The sequence below is a fragment of the Bactrocera dorsalis genome, unplaced genomic scaffold (assembly GCF_023373825.1).
Source record: "Bactrocera dorsalis isolate Fly_Bdor unplaced genomic scaffold, ASM2337382v1 BdCtg129, whole genome shotgun sequence".
Taxonomy (NCBI): Eukaryota; Metazoa; Arthropoda; class Insecta; order Diptera; family Tephritidae; genus Bactrocera; species Bactrocera dorsalis.
In genome coordinates, this window is record NW_026038180.1 from 35,356 (window position 1) to 53,138 (window position 17,783).

Below are 17,783 nucleotides of genomic sequence, written 5' to 3' on the forward strand. Positions count from 1 at the left end.
TATTGATTAGAATGACGATTATTAAAGTAATTACTATGCAATATTTCATTAAACATTTAAGTATTATTACTAAAAAAACATATTTATATTTTAAGATTTTAGAAAGGAGCCTCATTTATTTTTGTCGAAGTAAAAATTCAGTTCTTAGTTCCAAGTGAACTTTGGCTTAAACATTTCACGATGTAAGCACCATATTATTATAACCTAGTTTATAAGTATAGGCAACAAGGACTAATACGGAAGCAAATTTAAAAATGCAAGTACAAAAAGAGTTTGTTTGTTTATTTATTTTAAATAAAAAATTGGTATAAAATTATTATTTTTGTACATTTCTCTACATAATTTAACTATTTTGAGATCAACGATCTTTGTATGCACTAAATTAATCTGCTTAATTTATTTTGTGCTTCTACACTTTCTGAAATTAGACGAACGTCTCTGGCATATGTACGACAGCAGCCACCGATGATTTTCGCACCCAATTTAGACCATTCAGGCACGTAGCTTGCCAATGGTACACAATGTTCGCGCCCTTGCCAACCCTTCGATACATCGTAAACTTCTCCGCTGTTCGGATACACAACCAGTGGAATCTTCTCGGCATCAGGTGTATTACCGTTTAAACTTTTGAACAATGGTGTAACAAACTATTAGTGAATGAGAAAATATTTATAAATTATAGATTAAAATATATTATCATATGAAAAATTTACCCCCGGATGCACGCAATTAACACCTATTGCCAAGCATTTACTCCGTGCGTTGCGTTCACCTAATAGTTCCCACAACGAGCGTGCTGCATCTGCAAAATTTTCCCCATGCGCTAAAGTGTTTTCATCCTTACATTGATAAGCTATCCAATATTTAACATCTGGATAATCATCACACAACATTTCTACCAACGCTTCCGCTTCAGCCTGACAGGGGATTGTCTCGATGGCCAACGCATCAACGCCAGCTGCTAAACAAGCATCAATACGTGTACGATGCCAATCGGTAATCTCTTTCAGCGTAACATGGTCTACATAATCGCCAGTGTATTCCGAGCCGTCATGCAAATGGGCTCCATATGGACCGATTGAAGCCAATATGAGAGGGAAACCTGAAAACAGAAATTAGTACAGGGTGACCATTTTTGTAAAGTTTCCGTTTCCGAAAGTTCAAATAAAAAACTGTGTGTACTGAACGTCCGTTTCCGTTCCGTTCTGTTCCGTTTCACACTTGTACGCGCTTAATCGATAGCTTTAAAATTATAACGCGTGTGGTTGATTTTCATGTGTAGAATCAGTGAAATATTATAATGTTAATTGTGTTAACATACCATCGGGTACGTGCACTTTCGCTTCGCAACATTCCGCCAAGTATTTATCTTTAGCAATATGCGCTAAACGCACTGTTTTCTTCATCAACTCAATGCTTTGCTCAACATCCAAGTCCAAGTAGTCTACATAACCTTCAACACTGCACTGGTAAGTGTTAGTCAGTATGATATCGGCACCATCTATAAATATGTACGTATATGTATTTGTTGGTATATTAAACATTTATTTTTTAAATAGTTCTAATATTGTATATAAATATACGTATAGGTATGTATGCATGTACATGTATTTGCTGGCATATTTCTGCTGTTACAAAATCGCTCATCATATCAATGCTCAAAGTCATTTTAGTATTATTTATTCAATGTACGTACATATGTACATACATCCATACATATTTATATATATGAATATATTTCATTTGACAAGAAAAAACAAAAAACATCTTCGCTTACTTTGCAAAAAATCTAAATGTGTATTGATAACAGCCGCTGGATTCGTAGCGTTGAATCTAGCGCTCCATAGCGGATCACCATCAACGGCGTTGCCAACATGCACCGTCATTTGTGTGCCAAAACCGCCGTCTTTGGTCAGTATCCGTGTTGGGCCCATGTTAAGAAAAGTTTAACTGGAAAAAATTTCAATTTATATTAAGCTCGTATTAAATGATGCATAATTTATATTAATCGAATCGAAAATAATTTATATGTATAATTATATATGTATGTATGCTTATAATTGGTCGCAAACTATGCACATATGTGCACATGTGTAAAAATAGTTCTGAAAAAATATAAGTTTTTTTACAGTATCGCTTATCACAACATTTACGTTACATTTTCGCAACAAACCATTTAATTAACTTTCAACCGGTCTGCCAACAGATCTTTATTATCACCTTCAAAATAGGTCCTTTACCAATAAAAGCATGCCAAAGCTTAATCAAATTTTCTCTACACTTGGCTGTAATGGCCTTCAGTGTCTTCTGTGTATTTTTTCTGATTATTTTTGGAGTTCCATTTGCTAGATTGTTAGGCAGTTTCGACGTCACATTTATAAATCCACGTCTCGCCATCAGTAATAATGCATTTGAATAATACAGTGTCCTTAGTTAAGTTGTCAAAAATTCGTTTGCGACTTCAACAAAAAGCATTGAGACGTGTGTGTCGATTACTAAGAGATGTTGAGATCCTTTGCTATACCTCTGAAGATCAAATTCCGCATGAATATTTTTATATTTTTTATCGATGCGGTTTGTGTACGCGGATTAAAAGGGTCAAATTTGATCAGATATGCATATATGTATATATATATAAACCGTTATGTCCAATCATTAGCATTGTCATAAAGTCTACATAAATACATACCAAATATGCAAGGTAAAGTGAATCTCTCAGCAATCTCACCAAACGTTTCCCAACTGCGAGCTCTCAAAAGTTTCGTCTTTCTTGTTTACTGAATTTTTTAATTCTGTTAGCAGCTTTCCTTTTTGCGGTTTTCTAATGTAGGTCATGTTTGTACCCAATGCTTTAAGACCACTGTCACTTTTTAAATAATATATCAGTATACGTCGCAGCATTCTTTTATTCTTTGCATAATGTGTATGTTTGCATTGTGTTCGGTTGCAAATATTGTTCATTTACGAAACAATGTGCAGCTTTGCATCTATTTATAATTGTATATATATTTTATTGTGTACTACGCTGAAATAATCTAGACGACAAGTGCAATGAACTTAAACCACTTTGTTGTTAGGAGCATTCACACAATGATATACTATAAAGGTTCCTATGCAGTGTTCATGAACTTTGTCAGCAGTGATTTCTGCTGCTTAGGCTACATAGTATGTGTGGTTATTGTTGTATTTGTGATAACTGTTGCTAGGTTATATTTATATACGTCGCAGTTTTGTTTACAAAAGTTGACTTCCAACCAGATTCCTTTCAACCTTTAGTTGGCGCGTTGTCTATGTTTTGGAGCAGAATTCTTTAATCTTTAATGATGGATGGTTTTCTGTCGCAGTTTTTGGTTAAAAACAAAATATAGAAAACGTTTCGAAATCGAAACTAATACGAAGTGTTTATTATAAAAAAAAAAAAACATAACCAAATTCTTTAATGAAATTTTGGAAACCGAAACTGATATTAAGTTTTTATTAAAAAAAAGCTATGAAGTGTTTATTATAAAACATATTCCATGTAGACTCCTTCATAATTTTTTATTTGCTTATGACATACTACATACATATATTTTCTATGTAATTTTAATATATATATAGCTCCATCTCCCTAATTATGCCTATAAAAATGTAGTCCTTAGCAACAAAATATTTTTTTTTGTGTTTACAAGCATATTATATATGATACCATCGGCCTTATGCATCCATCTATTCACTTACAATACATTACGGTCAATATTTATGCATATGTATATATATTTATGTATTTAATCAATATATTTTTGGTTAAACATCTGCTGATTTGGCATCATAAAATCGTAAATGATTTTCGCCAATTATAATAGTGAGTTCGTAACAAGCTTCTAAGCCATTAAAACTATCATGTTAATATTATGAGTATAACTATCTTGAAAAACATTTGTTGTCTTTATTAATTATAACTAAACAACATCAACGAATAATATATATGTAGTATACTACCGTGTGGATTTCAACTTCAGCATATTATCTATTGATTTCAATAGATTATTGTATGACGTTTATGATAGTTGTATAAATTATCCATTTTATAACATATTATCTTTTGGAAATGTGTTTTTTTCACAACACTACGTGAGTAATTTAGTGTTTTTTTCATAACACTATGTGAGTAGTTTAACGTGAGACTTTTTCAGAAGAAGCATTGATTGATATATTTATCTGAATTCAATAATTTATTGTTGCTACTTCTCAGTTTAACTAAACAATGGGCATAGTTTTCTGTCAAAAGTAGAGAACCTTCATTATAGAATGAAAGTGATTTTAAAAAATTTTACTTAAGCTACTAGTTTCGCCTTTATTTACTTTGAAAATCATAGTTTTTAGAGAGATTTCAACTGCAGAGAAGGAAGTGGTGATCGAAGACTGTTAATATTCCCAGTATGAAGTAAATTAAAACATGAAAACGCTTTTGAAGCAACAAGATTATGACCCAAAATTTAAATAAACACTGTAAGAAAACTGGCCGTAGTACCTCTTGTTAGAAAAATTGTATAAAACTAGTAACTAAGATGTCAACAACATCCTGTCTCCGCTATGTTAATTGAAATTCTAATTATTGGAGTGATTACTCATACGCCATGTTTTCCTATTATACGCCACTTTAGGCACAAGTAGGAATGTAATTTACATATTTGTAGATCGAAATATATAGAAAAAATTGTCCACAGCTACCATCAAGCTAGGCTTTACTCAAATCCGATTGTATCTATTAAGAACGTTTTGAAAAATTGACTAATTTGAATTTTAAATCACTCATACGCCCCGTTGGCTCTTTGCATTAACCATAGAAAAGTTTTAAATGTAAAATTTATTTAGAAATTTCAAGTTTTTGTTAAAAAAAAATATGTATGTATGATAAAACAAATCCCATCACATAGTGGCGCGACACCCACCCAAGCACTGGCCAGGCACTGTGCCTGTGTGCTTCCCGCGAAATTATCACATCGTGGCGCGACACTCACCTAAGCACTGGCCAGGCACTGCGCCTGCTTTATTTATATAGAGCCAGCTGGCGGCCAGCTTCTTGCGAATTTTACTCCTGACTTTAAAAAAGGCTGTTTTTCCCGAGGAAACCCATGTAACCCCTTAAATATTGTGTCCGTGACTTACACTTCTTTGTGATTTTTCTCAAGTGATTCCTATAGGCAGATGTGCTGAGTCCTAAAGTCCTTTATGAAATTCGAATGCTTTTTTGACTAGAAAAAACCCACCTTTATGAAACACTTGAAGGAAGAGATCGGCTTTTAATTTAATTATAATTATTAGTGCACTTGTTTTTTTCTAAGATAATGCAATTCTGAGCTAACATATGCTCTGTCAACAGCTCTGAGGCTGATATATTTAAAAATTAAAATTTTATTATTTAATGATATATTTAAACCTTATCAGTACAAAAAGCTTACATTATCACACTTCAAAACAAGTTAAAACTATAAATACATAACTATATCTATATACATTTGTACATATGCATATATATTTTCACTTTTGCACATGTATTTTTTACAAAAAGGTCGAATGCACTTATAAATAGTATATATATATGTATGTATGTATGTAAATACTAATTTTAAAATTTGAGCTTCTATTACTTACCCCGACGTTGACGCGTATATGTGTATGCGTGATATAAATTTATTTTATAATTTAGTTGTTGTTTCTTTTAGTCTTTGTTTATGCGTGCCTATCTGCGCTTTTGTTTAACAACACTTTAGTGACTTCCAGCGCTGAATTGATAATTGAAAATAAAAAACACTGTGCATGTGAGTGTGTGTGTTTATTTTTTATTTTATTGATATGGCAGTGAAAAGTATGAGTTCGTGTTGTGCTTATTCAGTATAGAGGGCAATTATAGCGCTCACGATATGATTGCAGTAAAAATTGCCCTTTCTATTGTTGCTGTTGTTGTTGTTCAACTTTGCAGTTTTATATAAAATTACTTTAGTCTCACTATTTCAAATAACTGTGTGTTGATTTATTTTGTCTAATGTTTTTCAATGGGCACACTATTTTTCAGTTACAGTTGAAATAGCGGTTTCTCACTGCTGCTGTTGTATAGAATTGTTTAATGAAAACCGCCTTTGGCGATGTCACCGTTTGTTTATATTTTTTGAGTTTCAAAATAAGATTCACACGTCCTAACAGATGTGCGGTCCGCGTACATCTATTTCGATTTGCATATAGCACAAGGATTTTATAACGCCAGCGTCGGTTATTGTACGCGTTCGTCGCTTTACATGTATCACATAGAGTCTAGTCGAATATGGTGTACATCTGGCAGTGAGTTGTAGCCGATAGGCTATATACTAGCACATATAGAAATTGTGCCCTGCGAGAACAATGTCAATTATTTGACCGTTTTTATGATGGTAAGCCCTCAGAATAGAGTTTCTGTCATTTTCGTATGCGCAGTGTGCCAAAACCGTTATAAACAAATTTATACATGTTATTTTGCATAATTCTCAAAAACATAGGTATTTCGAAATTATTAACTCAATCGAGGTGAAAAATCCATGAATTTTCTGCTTACGAATTTTCAAGTTTACGACTAATTGCTTCACGTAGACGCCTTAAAACGGCCAAGTAGTATTCGTTTTTAATGTTTGACTCTGCAGTTCGAATCGATTTGCATGCGCAGATTCATGGACCAGTTCGGGTCAGATTTGATCAGTTGGCTTATGTTGTAGACCTGAATAGGGTATATTGAATTCCCAAAAGTAAACGTCAGAGACCCTATAAAGTATATGTGTATAAATGGCCAGCGTGATGAGTTGAATCAATTAACAATGTCCATCAGTCTGTCCGTCCTTGTGTCTGTATATATGCAAACTAGTCCCTCAGTTTTTAAGGTATCGATCTGAAATTTCGCACCCGTCCTTTTCTCACCAAAAAGCTGTCATTTGCCGATATCGGACTCTTTAGCATATGGATCCATACAAACTAAACGATGGAAAACCTTATTAATTTGACGTGATATCTTCAAGAAATTTGGCACGATTTATTGTCGACGCCAATGGTGCAATCTCAGAAGAAATTATTCAGATCGAGTCACTGTAGCATATACATAGCTGTCATATATAAACTGAGCGATCAAAGTTCTTGTAAAGAATATTTTGTATTTGTGAATGGTATTATAGTTTCAGTTCAATCGAAGCTAACTTTTTTCTTTTTTTTTCGTCACGGAAAGAAAGATTTATCCTTTAAATAAAGAATCTGAACGCTGACTTGAAAGCAAACTATCGGTTAAATCACTGGTTAATCACCCGAGAACACAAAAAAAGATTTCTATTGAAGTTTCAAGTTTCTATGAGTTTCCTCTATAAAGCTTTAGCTAGCATTGTAAGACGTACTAATTTTCAACTAAACCATAAGTCAAGGCTGATCTAACAAATGCGTGGATATTGGTGACCCCATAACCAGCTTCCTTCTTGTTGGGAGGGTTCTTGCAGGGGAATTTAATAATATACATATGAAAACAATGTGGCCTTTAAAGTATTTACGTGCATACACATTTATTCACTTTGTTCATATCAATGAGTATTGATAAGGCGTCGCTTACATACGAACGTATTTTGGTTTTATTTTATTTTCTTGTTTACGTCCGTATTTATGAATATATAAAAACTTGCGCACACACGCGTGAATTGTGTAGAGATGTGTGTAAGTACATAAATTAATTTGTATTATCATTGAACCGGCTGACTGCTGACGCGAAAATTATTATTGTTTGTTACTAAAACTGATAAGCGGTTCTTTGCACAAACACTTTCCGCCGCATTCCGACATACTTATGACATGTCAAATCGGCTGCCAAGCAGACTACTTTACAACTAGTTGCATTTTGGGCAGTTCCAGCAAATGCCAGGACCAACTGTTACTACACTTAGAAACGATCTGGTAGTTTTTTGCTGTATTGTTTATTGACTTTAACTTCCACTATTACTTAGATTAAAGAGTAACTCCTCTGATATTAGATAGTCGAAAAAGTCTTTTCGTTTGTCAATTGATGTGATTAGAAATACGATAGAAAATATATAACTCTATTTCCAATATTAAAAAATACATTTTTCACTAATGGGTTTATATAAATATACATTATAAAACACAACACATGAATTTGTATGTACTCTCATACACTTTTAAATATGTACATATGTACATATATAAATATTTACATAATCAATACAAATCTGGAGAATTTAATAAATGACTTTTGTTGCTGCCTATTTAATATGCAAACATTTTATTTTCAATGAATTAATTCAAAATAGACAATACATTATCGACTACATAGTATATAAATACAAAAATAACTTGTAAACATAGTTAAATTATTCTTTTTCGGATTGAAATACATTGAAACAAGAAAAAACGTTCACGTTCACTCGCATCGAAGCTATAAAACCTATCACAAATACAAAGGTTCCATACAAGAAATTCATTACCATCGGTCAGTTTGCGTCAAATAATAAGCCGTACCACATTTCGTGAAGATATCGCGCCAAACAAAAAAGTTTTCCATACAAGTACATTTTTTTGATCGTTAAGTTCATATGGCAGCTGCATACATATATGCTATAGTGAACCGATCTGAACAATTTCTTCGGAAATTGCACCATTGTTTTAGGCAATAATTCATGCCAACTGTGTGAAGATATCTCGGCAAATTAAAAAGTTTTCGAAACAGGGATAATACTTTGATCGTTTGTTTAGTGGTCGTAAAATGGCGGTTCCGACAAATGAGAGAAAAAGAAAATCTTCCGAACATTGGTTTTAAATTTCAAGAACGTCAATGGTTTTTCAATCCTTTACTTTTACATGTGTATATGTTCGTACTCTATCACAAGTTTGACCAAAGCTCTCAAAAAGTTAAGAGCTCCAGTAGCCATCCTTAGTTAATTTTTAATTGCTTAATGATCACAACACCCCAATTTTTGGTCAGAAATTTTAAATAAACTCTTGCTTGCTTTGTTTTGCAAATGTTTTATATTTTTTTTTTTTATAGAAAACTTGCCGGTTTAAACAAATGCTTTTATTGCTTTTCCGTCATTTATAAACAAACTTAATTCTGATGCAACATTTTAAGATTGAATGTATATTCTCCAGTCAAGTTTATTTGTACGTATTATTGTGTTAAAAATCTATATATAAATTTAGTTTTGATAAGGACACATGGTACCGCGTGGACAAAAGTACAAAAACTGCCAGACGTAAACATGTGCAATAAGTAAATAAAATATATGATTATCAAAAAAAAAAATATGTATAAATAAAATTAAATGAAAATACAATTCTATATAGTAACAGTGCTAAATTAAATAAAGCCGCAAGCTTAAAGCGCGCTAATCAGCGACTAAGTGAGATAACAGTAACCTTTGCTCAAGCTGCTTTCGCTGGTGGCCTGTACTTCAGGTGCACTTTGCGCATGTTTCACGACAATAGAAAGGTTACTGCACTTACGGTTAGACGTTTTTTTTTATTAAACAAATTCACAAACGTGGTCTGCCAAATTTTTATTGAATTTTCCATATAATCATAAAACTTAACAACTAATAAATCAGTTCAGTGCAACTCTCAGATATTATTTTCCATATTATCAACCAATTTCCTGACACGTACAATATCTTCGGGATAAATGCGACAACAACCGCCAACAATTCGTGCGCCAAGCTCAAGCCACTCAGGTACATACGAGTCCAGTGGTATGCATTCATCGCGCCCAGTCCATTTTTCTTGCTTTTCATCATAGATTTCTCCACGGTTGCTGTATACAATAAGAGGTATGGATTCGGTGCCAGCTAGTGTATGCAGCGATTTAAAGAGTGGCTTAACGAACTGAAAGAAAGAGAGTTTTTAAATTATATCAAATACGGCTTTGTATTGACAATTTCTTGCTGAAGTTGTAACCGCAGTAAACTCATATACTCATTATTTAAAAAATATCTTGAAACAAGGAAAAACATTAACTAAAGCTAATTATCATTCAAAAAAGTTTCCATACAAGAACTTGATTTGATGGGTTAGTTTGTGTGCCAGCTATATGCTATAGTAGTCCGATCTAAATAATTTGTTCGGAGATTTTACATTTAGTAATGCCAAATTTGGAAAGATACTTTTTTAAATAAATTCCAAATGAGAACTTGGTGTTGATTTTGTCTTGGACAGTAATCCATGCCAAATTTGTGATGAAATCGAAATAAAAAATAAAAAAAGTTTTCCATGCAAGACCATGATTTTGATCAGACAGTTTGTATGACAGCTATATGCTACAGTGGTTCTATATCTGTATGTTCCTACAAATTATTGGTGAGAAAAAATTGTGTGTGAAATTTTAAGTCGATATCTCAAAAACTGAGTTTCGACTCAGCTCTTCATATTATATATGTATGTATATAAAATTCCAAATGAGAACTTGGTGTTGATTTTGTCTTGGACAGTAATCCATGCCAAATTTGTGACGAAATCGAAATAAATATATATGTATGTATGTATGAATATATGTACATATATATATGTATATATATTACACGTTTTGGGACATTTCTTTCGCCTCAAATTTTTTTTCTGGAAATACTTTCCTGCCTCTACACCTTTCTAATAAAATTTGCTCTATCAGTTAACTGATGTTAATATCTCTATGGTATGACTAAATCTAAATGTCGTGAAAAAATTTATAATACCTTTGGATTCAGACAATTTACACCAACAGCAATTAACCGGTCAACAGCATTTGCTTCCTTCACTTTGTTCCATATTGAATAAGCAGCATTAGAAAAAGTTTCACCATGCGCCAAGCTTTCGTTATCCTGAAATACGTAAAAACTATTGAGCTTTTGCAATAAATCATTTAATTTCGTTAATTACCTTGCATTGAAAGGAAACCCAAAATTTCACATCAGGATAATCTTGCAACAACATATCAACAACAGCTTCAGCTTCCATCTAATTAAAAAATTTGATTACTAAAATCTTTTACATATAAAACAAAATTCATTGTAACAATAATACAGATTTTAGATAAAACTGTTTATTATAAAAAATATAAAAAAAAAAACAAATAGCCATAGTTCTCATCTACCTGACAAGGTATGGTTTCCACAGCCAAGCCGTCAACACCCTCTGCAAGGCAGGCATCAATCCTAGGACGATGCCAGTTTTGAATATCTTCCCTGGAAACGCGTTTCGAATAACTGCCTTTATATTCAGAACCATCATGTAAGTGTGCACCATATGGACCAATTGAAGCCATTATTAATGGCAAACCAGGCTCTGTAGTACCATTTGTTTTCTCCACCATTTCTTGATATTTAAATTTTGCCTCTTTAGTTAGTTGGACACTTTTACGCATCAATTGTATGCTTTCCTCACGACTCAACTTCAAATGCTCCATGAAACCTTCAATACTTGCTTGATACGTGTTGGAGACGATAATTTGTGCGCCATCTAATTAGAATATTTGTAATTTATTTAAATGCGTGGAAGTGCAGTTTCTAGTACTGGTTGCATGAAAGTAATTGTTGTATGCTTTGAGTTTGGTATTTTTTAATACCGTCAACTTACTTTGAAGAAAGTCCAAATGCGTTTGAACTACAGCTGTTGGATTTTCCAGGTCGAAACGCGAACCCCATAATGGATGTCCATCGATTTTTTCCTGCACATGACGTGCAAGCTGCGTCGAAAAGCCACCGCATTTAACTAAAATCTTTGAAGCCGGCGACATAGTAGACAATGATACGTAATCTGAAATAATTATATAAAAAATGATTTGTCATTAGAAGTAACATGTAACGTAAGGATGAATGTCTTTACTGTCGTTCAAATTGGGATTATTATTTTCTTGCTACCAAAGTACTTACCAGTTCCCTTCTTTTCACGAGTGAGCAAGTTAATGAAATGTTTATGGCATAGCACAATGTGTGCTTTTCAGTGAATTTTGGTGTATTTATAAATTTCAATGTGATAAGTTCCAAGTACCACCCTTTGTTATTCTTATTGTATTTGTGATATTGATCTCCGACTTTTTGGCGAGATAAGTTGCACTTACACACGGTTATTTACTTATAATACTTGAATGCGTGCTTTCTTGTTAAACATAAAGCTTTGCAAGAATTTACAAAATTTTTGCACACGCAAGTCGTAATCCGAGATTGATAAACATAAAAACCGACTCAAGAATCGTACACAAAAGATTGCGACCAAGAATGATGGAAGCAAGATAACGATATGGGACTATGACGTCATATGCGTTTTACAGAATGAGAAGAGGCAACGTATAAAACTGCCAAATTGGCTGTAAATTGTAATTGTAATTATTGTTGATTGTTAATATTTTTTTAAATTAATAATAATTGCCAATGTAGTGTTAAAACACTTGTATTTCCTGTATCAGATTAAACGAAACGATTACGATGTTTCCGGCAATATATTCTTTTATTGTAAATAAATATATTCTGATAGTCTGTAGTCGACATATAACTTCAAATTAATAAATCAAATAACAATTTGTCAAAAGCGTTTCACTCAACGACTCAAAATCAGCTGTTTTACATTTAAGTTTCAAAAAAAATTGTCGAATATTCCAGCCAATAAAAATGCTTCTATTACAATAAATAACGGCACCACGTCATAAAAAATCACAATTGCTGGTAAACATACATGTACATATGTATGTTTGTGTATATTGTACGTACAATGGTTTGCAAAACATTGACAACCCCAAACAAAAACAAATTTGCTTTGTGTAAATTGCGAATTGTAACAAAAATGCAACAGCTACCACAGCCAATTTTCGAACAGCTGATTATCCCCCATTGCTTTCGTTATGTTATCTTTTGAATTCTTTCACTTTCCGTTTTCTTCACTTCAAAAATAATTTTAAGTACATATGCATTTATATATTTGGGTTAATTCGTCAAACGAAATTAAAAATAATTTTTAATTAAATTTTCATTTAAATTGTTTTGCGAGGAGTAACTTTGTATATGCAAACATGCTTATGTATATGCGTTTGTATGTATAATACCTATATTTGGCTTTAACGGTACCTATTAAAGTTGTTAACTCGGCTATAATCGCGTAAGCGGTGTCTACGCCAATTAAGAAGAAGAAGAATTAAAGAAACCATTGTCAAACAAAGACTGTTGAATCTACAGGAATTAACATTACGTATAGAATAACGCTTAACTCAATCTTTTAATTATTATTTTAAAAAATTTCGTATTTTAGTTTAAATAATAAAAAATACTTTCAAATTATTTAATTTTTGTCTTATCCAAATATCTATGTATGTACATATGTATGTTTGCATCTACAAATATAAAAATTGAGTTTAATAATTGTATAATCTCTTTACTACAGCTTTAACGGTATTTTTTGGGGAATCTAAAAAATGTCGCAAACAATACTGAATAATAATTTTTTTCCTATTCATATTTCGAAATTATTCCAATTTTGTAAGCCTATTATCAAGAAGATGGGGATATTTTTTGTACTTACCTGTTTTCTTTGATTCAGATGTGGTTAACTTTAATCTAGGAATTTAACAGATGATTTGATTCCTACAAATCTTCTCTTTAAATTTCTTATATAACGAAAATATGTGATCAAAGCTTGTAATTTTCCAACATTTACCTGTTATTTTAAATTCGTTAGCATTAAGTTTAACTCCCAGGCATTAAATTATATAAAATGTACACAGATGGAAAGAATATTAATAAAACTCAACTTTGAAAATGAACATATGCTTATTAGCTTGCCTGTAACGAACATACTACCACTGTTAGTGTAAAATTTAATGTAAAGTTGTTGAGATTTCGTTTTATTTTGGCATTTATTCATAATTTATTGTAGGCATCTATGTATTGTATAAGAGTGCAGTGTATTATATATTACAATACACGTGTTAACATAAATATATATGTAAGTATGTACGTTTAACTTGTTAATTATAGGTAGCAACGCAGCAAAATGTGTAAAGCTTTTGGGAACAAAGACATTTCAATGCGCAGCTGATCATTGAGTACTACGTACTTATGTATAATGGAAACAAAAATCTGTATGTACATATGTATGTATAGTATAAATGTATTTTTTTTTTGTGGTTATAATAGCAAGCTTAAAAATATATATTTGTGTTTCAACGATATACAATTTTATTCATAAATATATTTTTTTTTAATACATACATACATATCGAGTAAATGGGCAAAAGAAATGCAAAATTGAAAAATATATATGCACTTTTCCAACCGACTACAATGTAGCTTGAATTTCACCTCTTTGTTGGTTGATTTTGCTTATTTTTTCACATTTTTATAAATAAATACAATATTTCATTTTGCTTTATACAAGCATAATACATATACATAGTATTTATATGTCTAACTTATCACAAAATAATAAATTCATTTATATTTCAAATTTTTCCTCGCAATTCATTTAATAAACAGACACAGTTATGTAGTATACGCGTATAAAATCATTGCAAGCATAATTCTGGCTAAGTTAAAGTAGACGTTAAAAAAACAGCAATATGTAGGTAATATATAACGGTAAAGTATGCGAATCAAATATATTCACTATCAATACAAGTAAAAACTAAAAATACATTTTTAAATGCTTTTTTGTTGCTTTTTCTTTCTTTTTATAGTTGAAACGGATTTTTTTCTTCAAACTAATTTATATTAACGTAAATCATTTTAGTATAACGATATAAATTAAAAAATATTTCACATTTTTATTCATATAAGCCACCGTAAATAGCGGAAACGAGATTATACATACAATATACAAATGTATGTGTGTAGATATATAATATATATAAAAGCGCACTTAAATACAATAGTTATTTGTATATGTGAATGTATCTTTTCATTAGTGTATATAATCATTATTCAATATATGCATTCATTATATGAATTTAATTTTTTTTTATGTAATTTGCCACAATATTCTATATTGTTGCTAAATTGTTTAATAATACTCTAAAAAATGGTTGAGAAACGAGACGTTTTCGAGTTTATGTGCTGATATTTGTCAACTGAAATAAGAAATTGGTTTTTTTGCGAAATGATTCCACTTAATATAGCAAAACTTTTCAATTATAAATACTACTAACAAATAGTAATCAATTAAAATATATATTTTCTTTGTTTTTAGATTTCACTACAATGTGTTGACTTTGTATGCAGTTGAGAAAGGTGAGTGATTAAAAAAAAATTTTAAAATTATTTAAAAATATTTATGCAAATTTGGTAATTAGCTTAGGAATTATTAAGTGCAATTGCTACAGCTGCCGAATTCGAATTTGTTTAAAAACATTCGCAATTATTTTATTTTTTTTTTACTTTACTCTTTAGTATTTCGCACAGGCTTTACATAAATTTTGAAGTTAAATATTGAAGTTTTTTTCGAGAAACAAATATTTAACTTTATTTTTATGCGTTAAAAAAAAACAAATTTTTATGAAATTGAAAAATCAAAAATGCGCGAATTAATAATTCAAGTAATATTTATCTAATTTTCCTATATTAAACTATTAGGATAACAGTTACATCTGTTTTAAATATGTGTCGATTTTAAAATAAATATTAATGTTTTTTTTTTTATAATTATATATCAGTTTAAAAAATGTTAGTTATAAATTAAAATAATGAATATTAATAAACAATAAAGAAATTTAAATTTATTTCTTTTAAATAAATTTCTTTTAACAAAGCCGCTATATTCGACTGGCTATCTTCGAATCAAACATAAATATTCATTATGAAGACTTTTGAAAACTTCAAAGAATGATTTAAAATATAATAACAATGTCAAAATGCTGCAGTTATATAGGTAAATGAATTGTAATACATATTATGGTAATAATAATTAAAAATACAAAAGTATATTAGAACACCTATTTATGAATAGGTATCTATGTATGTATGTATGAAATTCGCTTCAACAAATTAAAACGATTGCTAGTATAACATTTGTGGATCTAAGTTTGTATGTATGTATGTGTGTAACAGTTATGTATTTACATGTACTTATTCTTTAAAATTTCATGAACTTCGTTCGAATATACATAAACCCTTCGTAGCAAAAACGCTTTGAAATATGCGCAATCGCTGAATATATAAATTTAATATTAAGTTAATAACAATATTATAGTTTTTCTCTCACATTAAGGGCATTCACAACATGTCATAAAAACGTTATAGAACGCGTTATAGGCTTACAAAACTTTTTCAGAGTAAATAAAACAAATTCGAAAAAATATATATTTTCGACGAATAAAATATACCTGTCATATCGGGTGATAACGGTGTTTATTTTGCATGTGGCGTTATATTCGAAACTCATATACGAGCTACTATTACATGCCATTTAATACTAAGTTTATTCACAAACGAATATTAAACGACAATGTGTGAATGCCCTAATTACATTTCATTTCAGCATTTTTGCCTACAAATCATTAGAAAACGTTATAAATATTACTTTTCACATCCATTATTTTTCAGCATTTCACATTTGCTTGTGATTCACGCCATATATGTATCTCTACACTTAATTCTACATAGGCATATGTAGGTATATGCACCTAGATATTTAGGTATACTATAAACATTCACTATTAATTGACTTCATTATTTACTCCTTGGAATTTTTCAATACTTTATGTAGTACTTGTTTCAATTCGCGTTTCAACGTTCGTTTCGTTTCGGCAATTCGCTTCTAGGAGAATAGATTATTGCGTCGCTTCAACGAACCGAATTTCTTCTCGGCTTCCAGCAACATTTTCTCATTGCGCACCACCTCGAACGGTATGGTTTTGGAGAGTCGATCGATCTCTTGATCGGATGGAAAATCTTCGAAACTCATATTGCTAAAGCCAGTTTTCGCTGAATTTTGTATCGTATTCGATTGGAAGCTACTCGTCATTGCCGCATTGGCTGAGGCACTTGTGCCTTTGGTGTTGCTGCCAACACCAGCACTTGTTGTCGATTTGGAATGTTTTGTTGAACTGTTGCTTGAGATGTTTGTTGTTGAGCGATTTTTATATTTGCCCTCATTGATGTCGTCATCGTCGTCGTCGTCATCGTCTTGCGATTGACTCTGTAGACGTTGGTGTTTCTGTTTGCTGCTAGAAGTGAGTGATGAGGTTGAGCCGAGTACGCTTGCGGAGACAACTTTTTTGTATGTGTGTCCCTTGACTTTTTGTGTGATTTTAGCCGGCAGCGTTCTTACACCCAAATGGGACTTTTCCTTTTTTGGTTTTGTTGTGGTGAGGGGGGCGCTGTTGAGGATCGACGTCGTCGCAGCTGACGTGGATGCTGTTGTTGCTGGTGTGACTGCATCCATGTCGGCAGCATGCGATCCATGCGGAACCACTGGCTCCGCCTCATCGTCTGTAGCAAAGTCCGAACAACGATCTTGAGAGATTTGTACAAAACCATTATCGGCAATTGGAAACAATGACTGATGATCGGACATTTTCAAATGCGTTATCATGCTGGACGAACCACCGATGGAAGTGTTACTAGGCGTTTGCGCTGTTTTACTGGCAGATGTGGTGGTGGAGGAAACGGAATGGGACATACCGCTTGGTATATTGAGTACGATGCCACCGTGTGCGCTGGTAGCATGAGTGCTGCCTTTGAGTGTTGGCTTGTGCATGGCGGCGGCGGCGGCATTGGGTGCGGGTACATTGATGGCGGCAACATTAGGCGGGGGAATACTGATATTAACATGCT

General features: G+C 31.9%; 3 protein-coding genes across 3 annotated transcripts; all 3 read right to left on the bottom strand.

Moving 5' to 3' along the window:
* Positions 1-267: 267 nt before the first annotated feature.
* Positions 268-6,291, bottom strand: LOC105223108 (homocysteine S-methyltransferase). The gene is made up of 5 exons (XM_011200733.4): positions 5,638-6,291; positions 1,778-1,950; positions 1,322-1,501; positions 714-1,102; positions 268-647 (listed from the first exon to the last, which is right to left on the bottom strand). Exons 2-5 carry the CDS (start codon positions 1,932-1,934, stop codon positions 378-380), a joined length of 996 nt encoding a protein of 331 aa, XP_011199035.2. The 5' UTR covers positions 1,935-1,950; positions 5,638-6,291; the 3' UTR covers positions 268-377.
* Positions 6,292-9,539: 3,248 nt separating this feature from the next.
* LOC125775248 (uncharacterized) lies at positions 9,540-12,677 on the bottom strand. The gene is made up of 6 exons (XM_011200731.4): positions 11,898-12,677; positions 11,602-11,781; positions 11,120-11,484; positions 10,906-10,983; positions 10,722-10,847; positions 9,540-9,876 (listed from the first exon to the last, which is right to left on the bottom strand). Exons 2-6 carry the CDS (start codon positions 11,759-11,761, stop codon positions 9,616-9,618), a joined length of 990 nt encoding a protein of 329 aa, XP_011199033.2. The 5' UTR covers positions 11,762-11,781; positions 11,898-12,677; the 3' UTR covers positions 9,540-9,615.
* Positions 12,678-14,116: 1,439 nt separating this feature from the next.
* On the bottom strand, positions 14,117-17,783 carry LOC125780148 (uncharacterized; the record flags this gene model as incomplete). The annotated part of the gene is given in 1 exon segment (XM_049461795.1): positions 14,117-17,783. A coding segment is annotated over 1 exon segment (1,019 nt), but the record flags the coding sequence as incomplete, so codon positions are not given.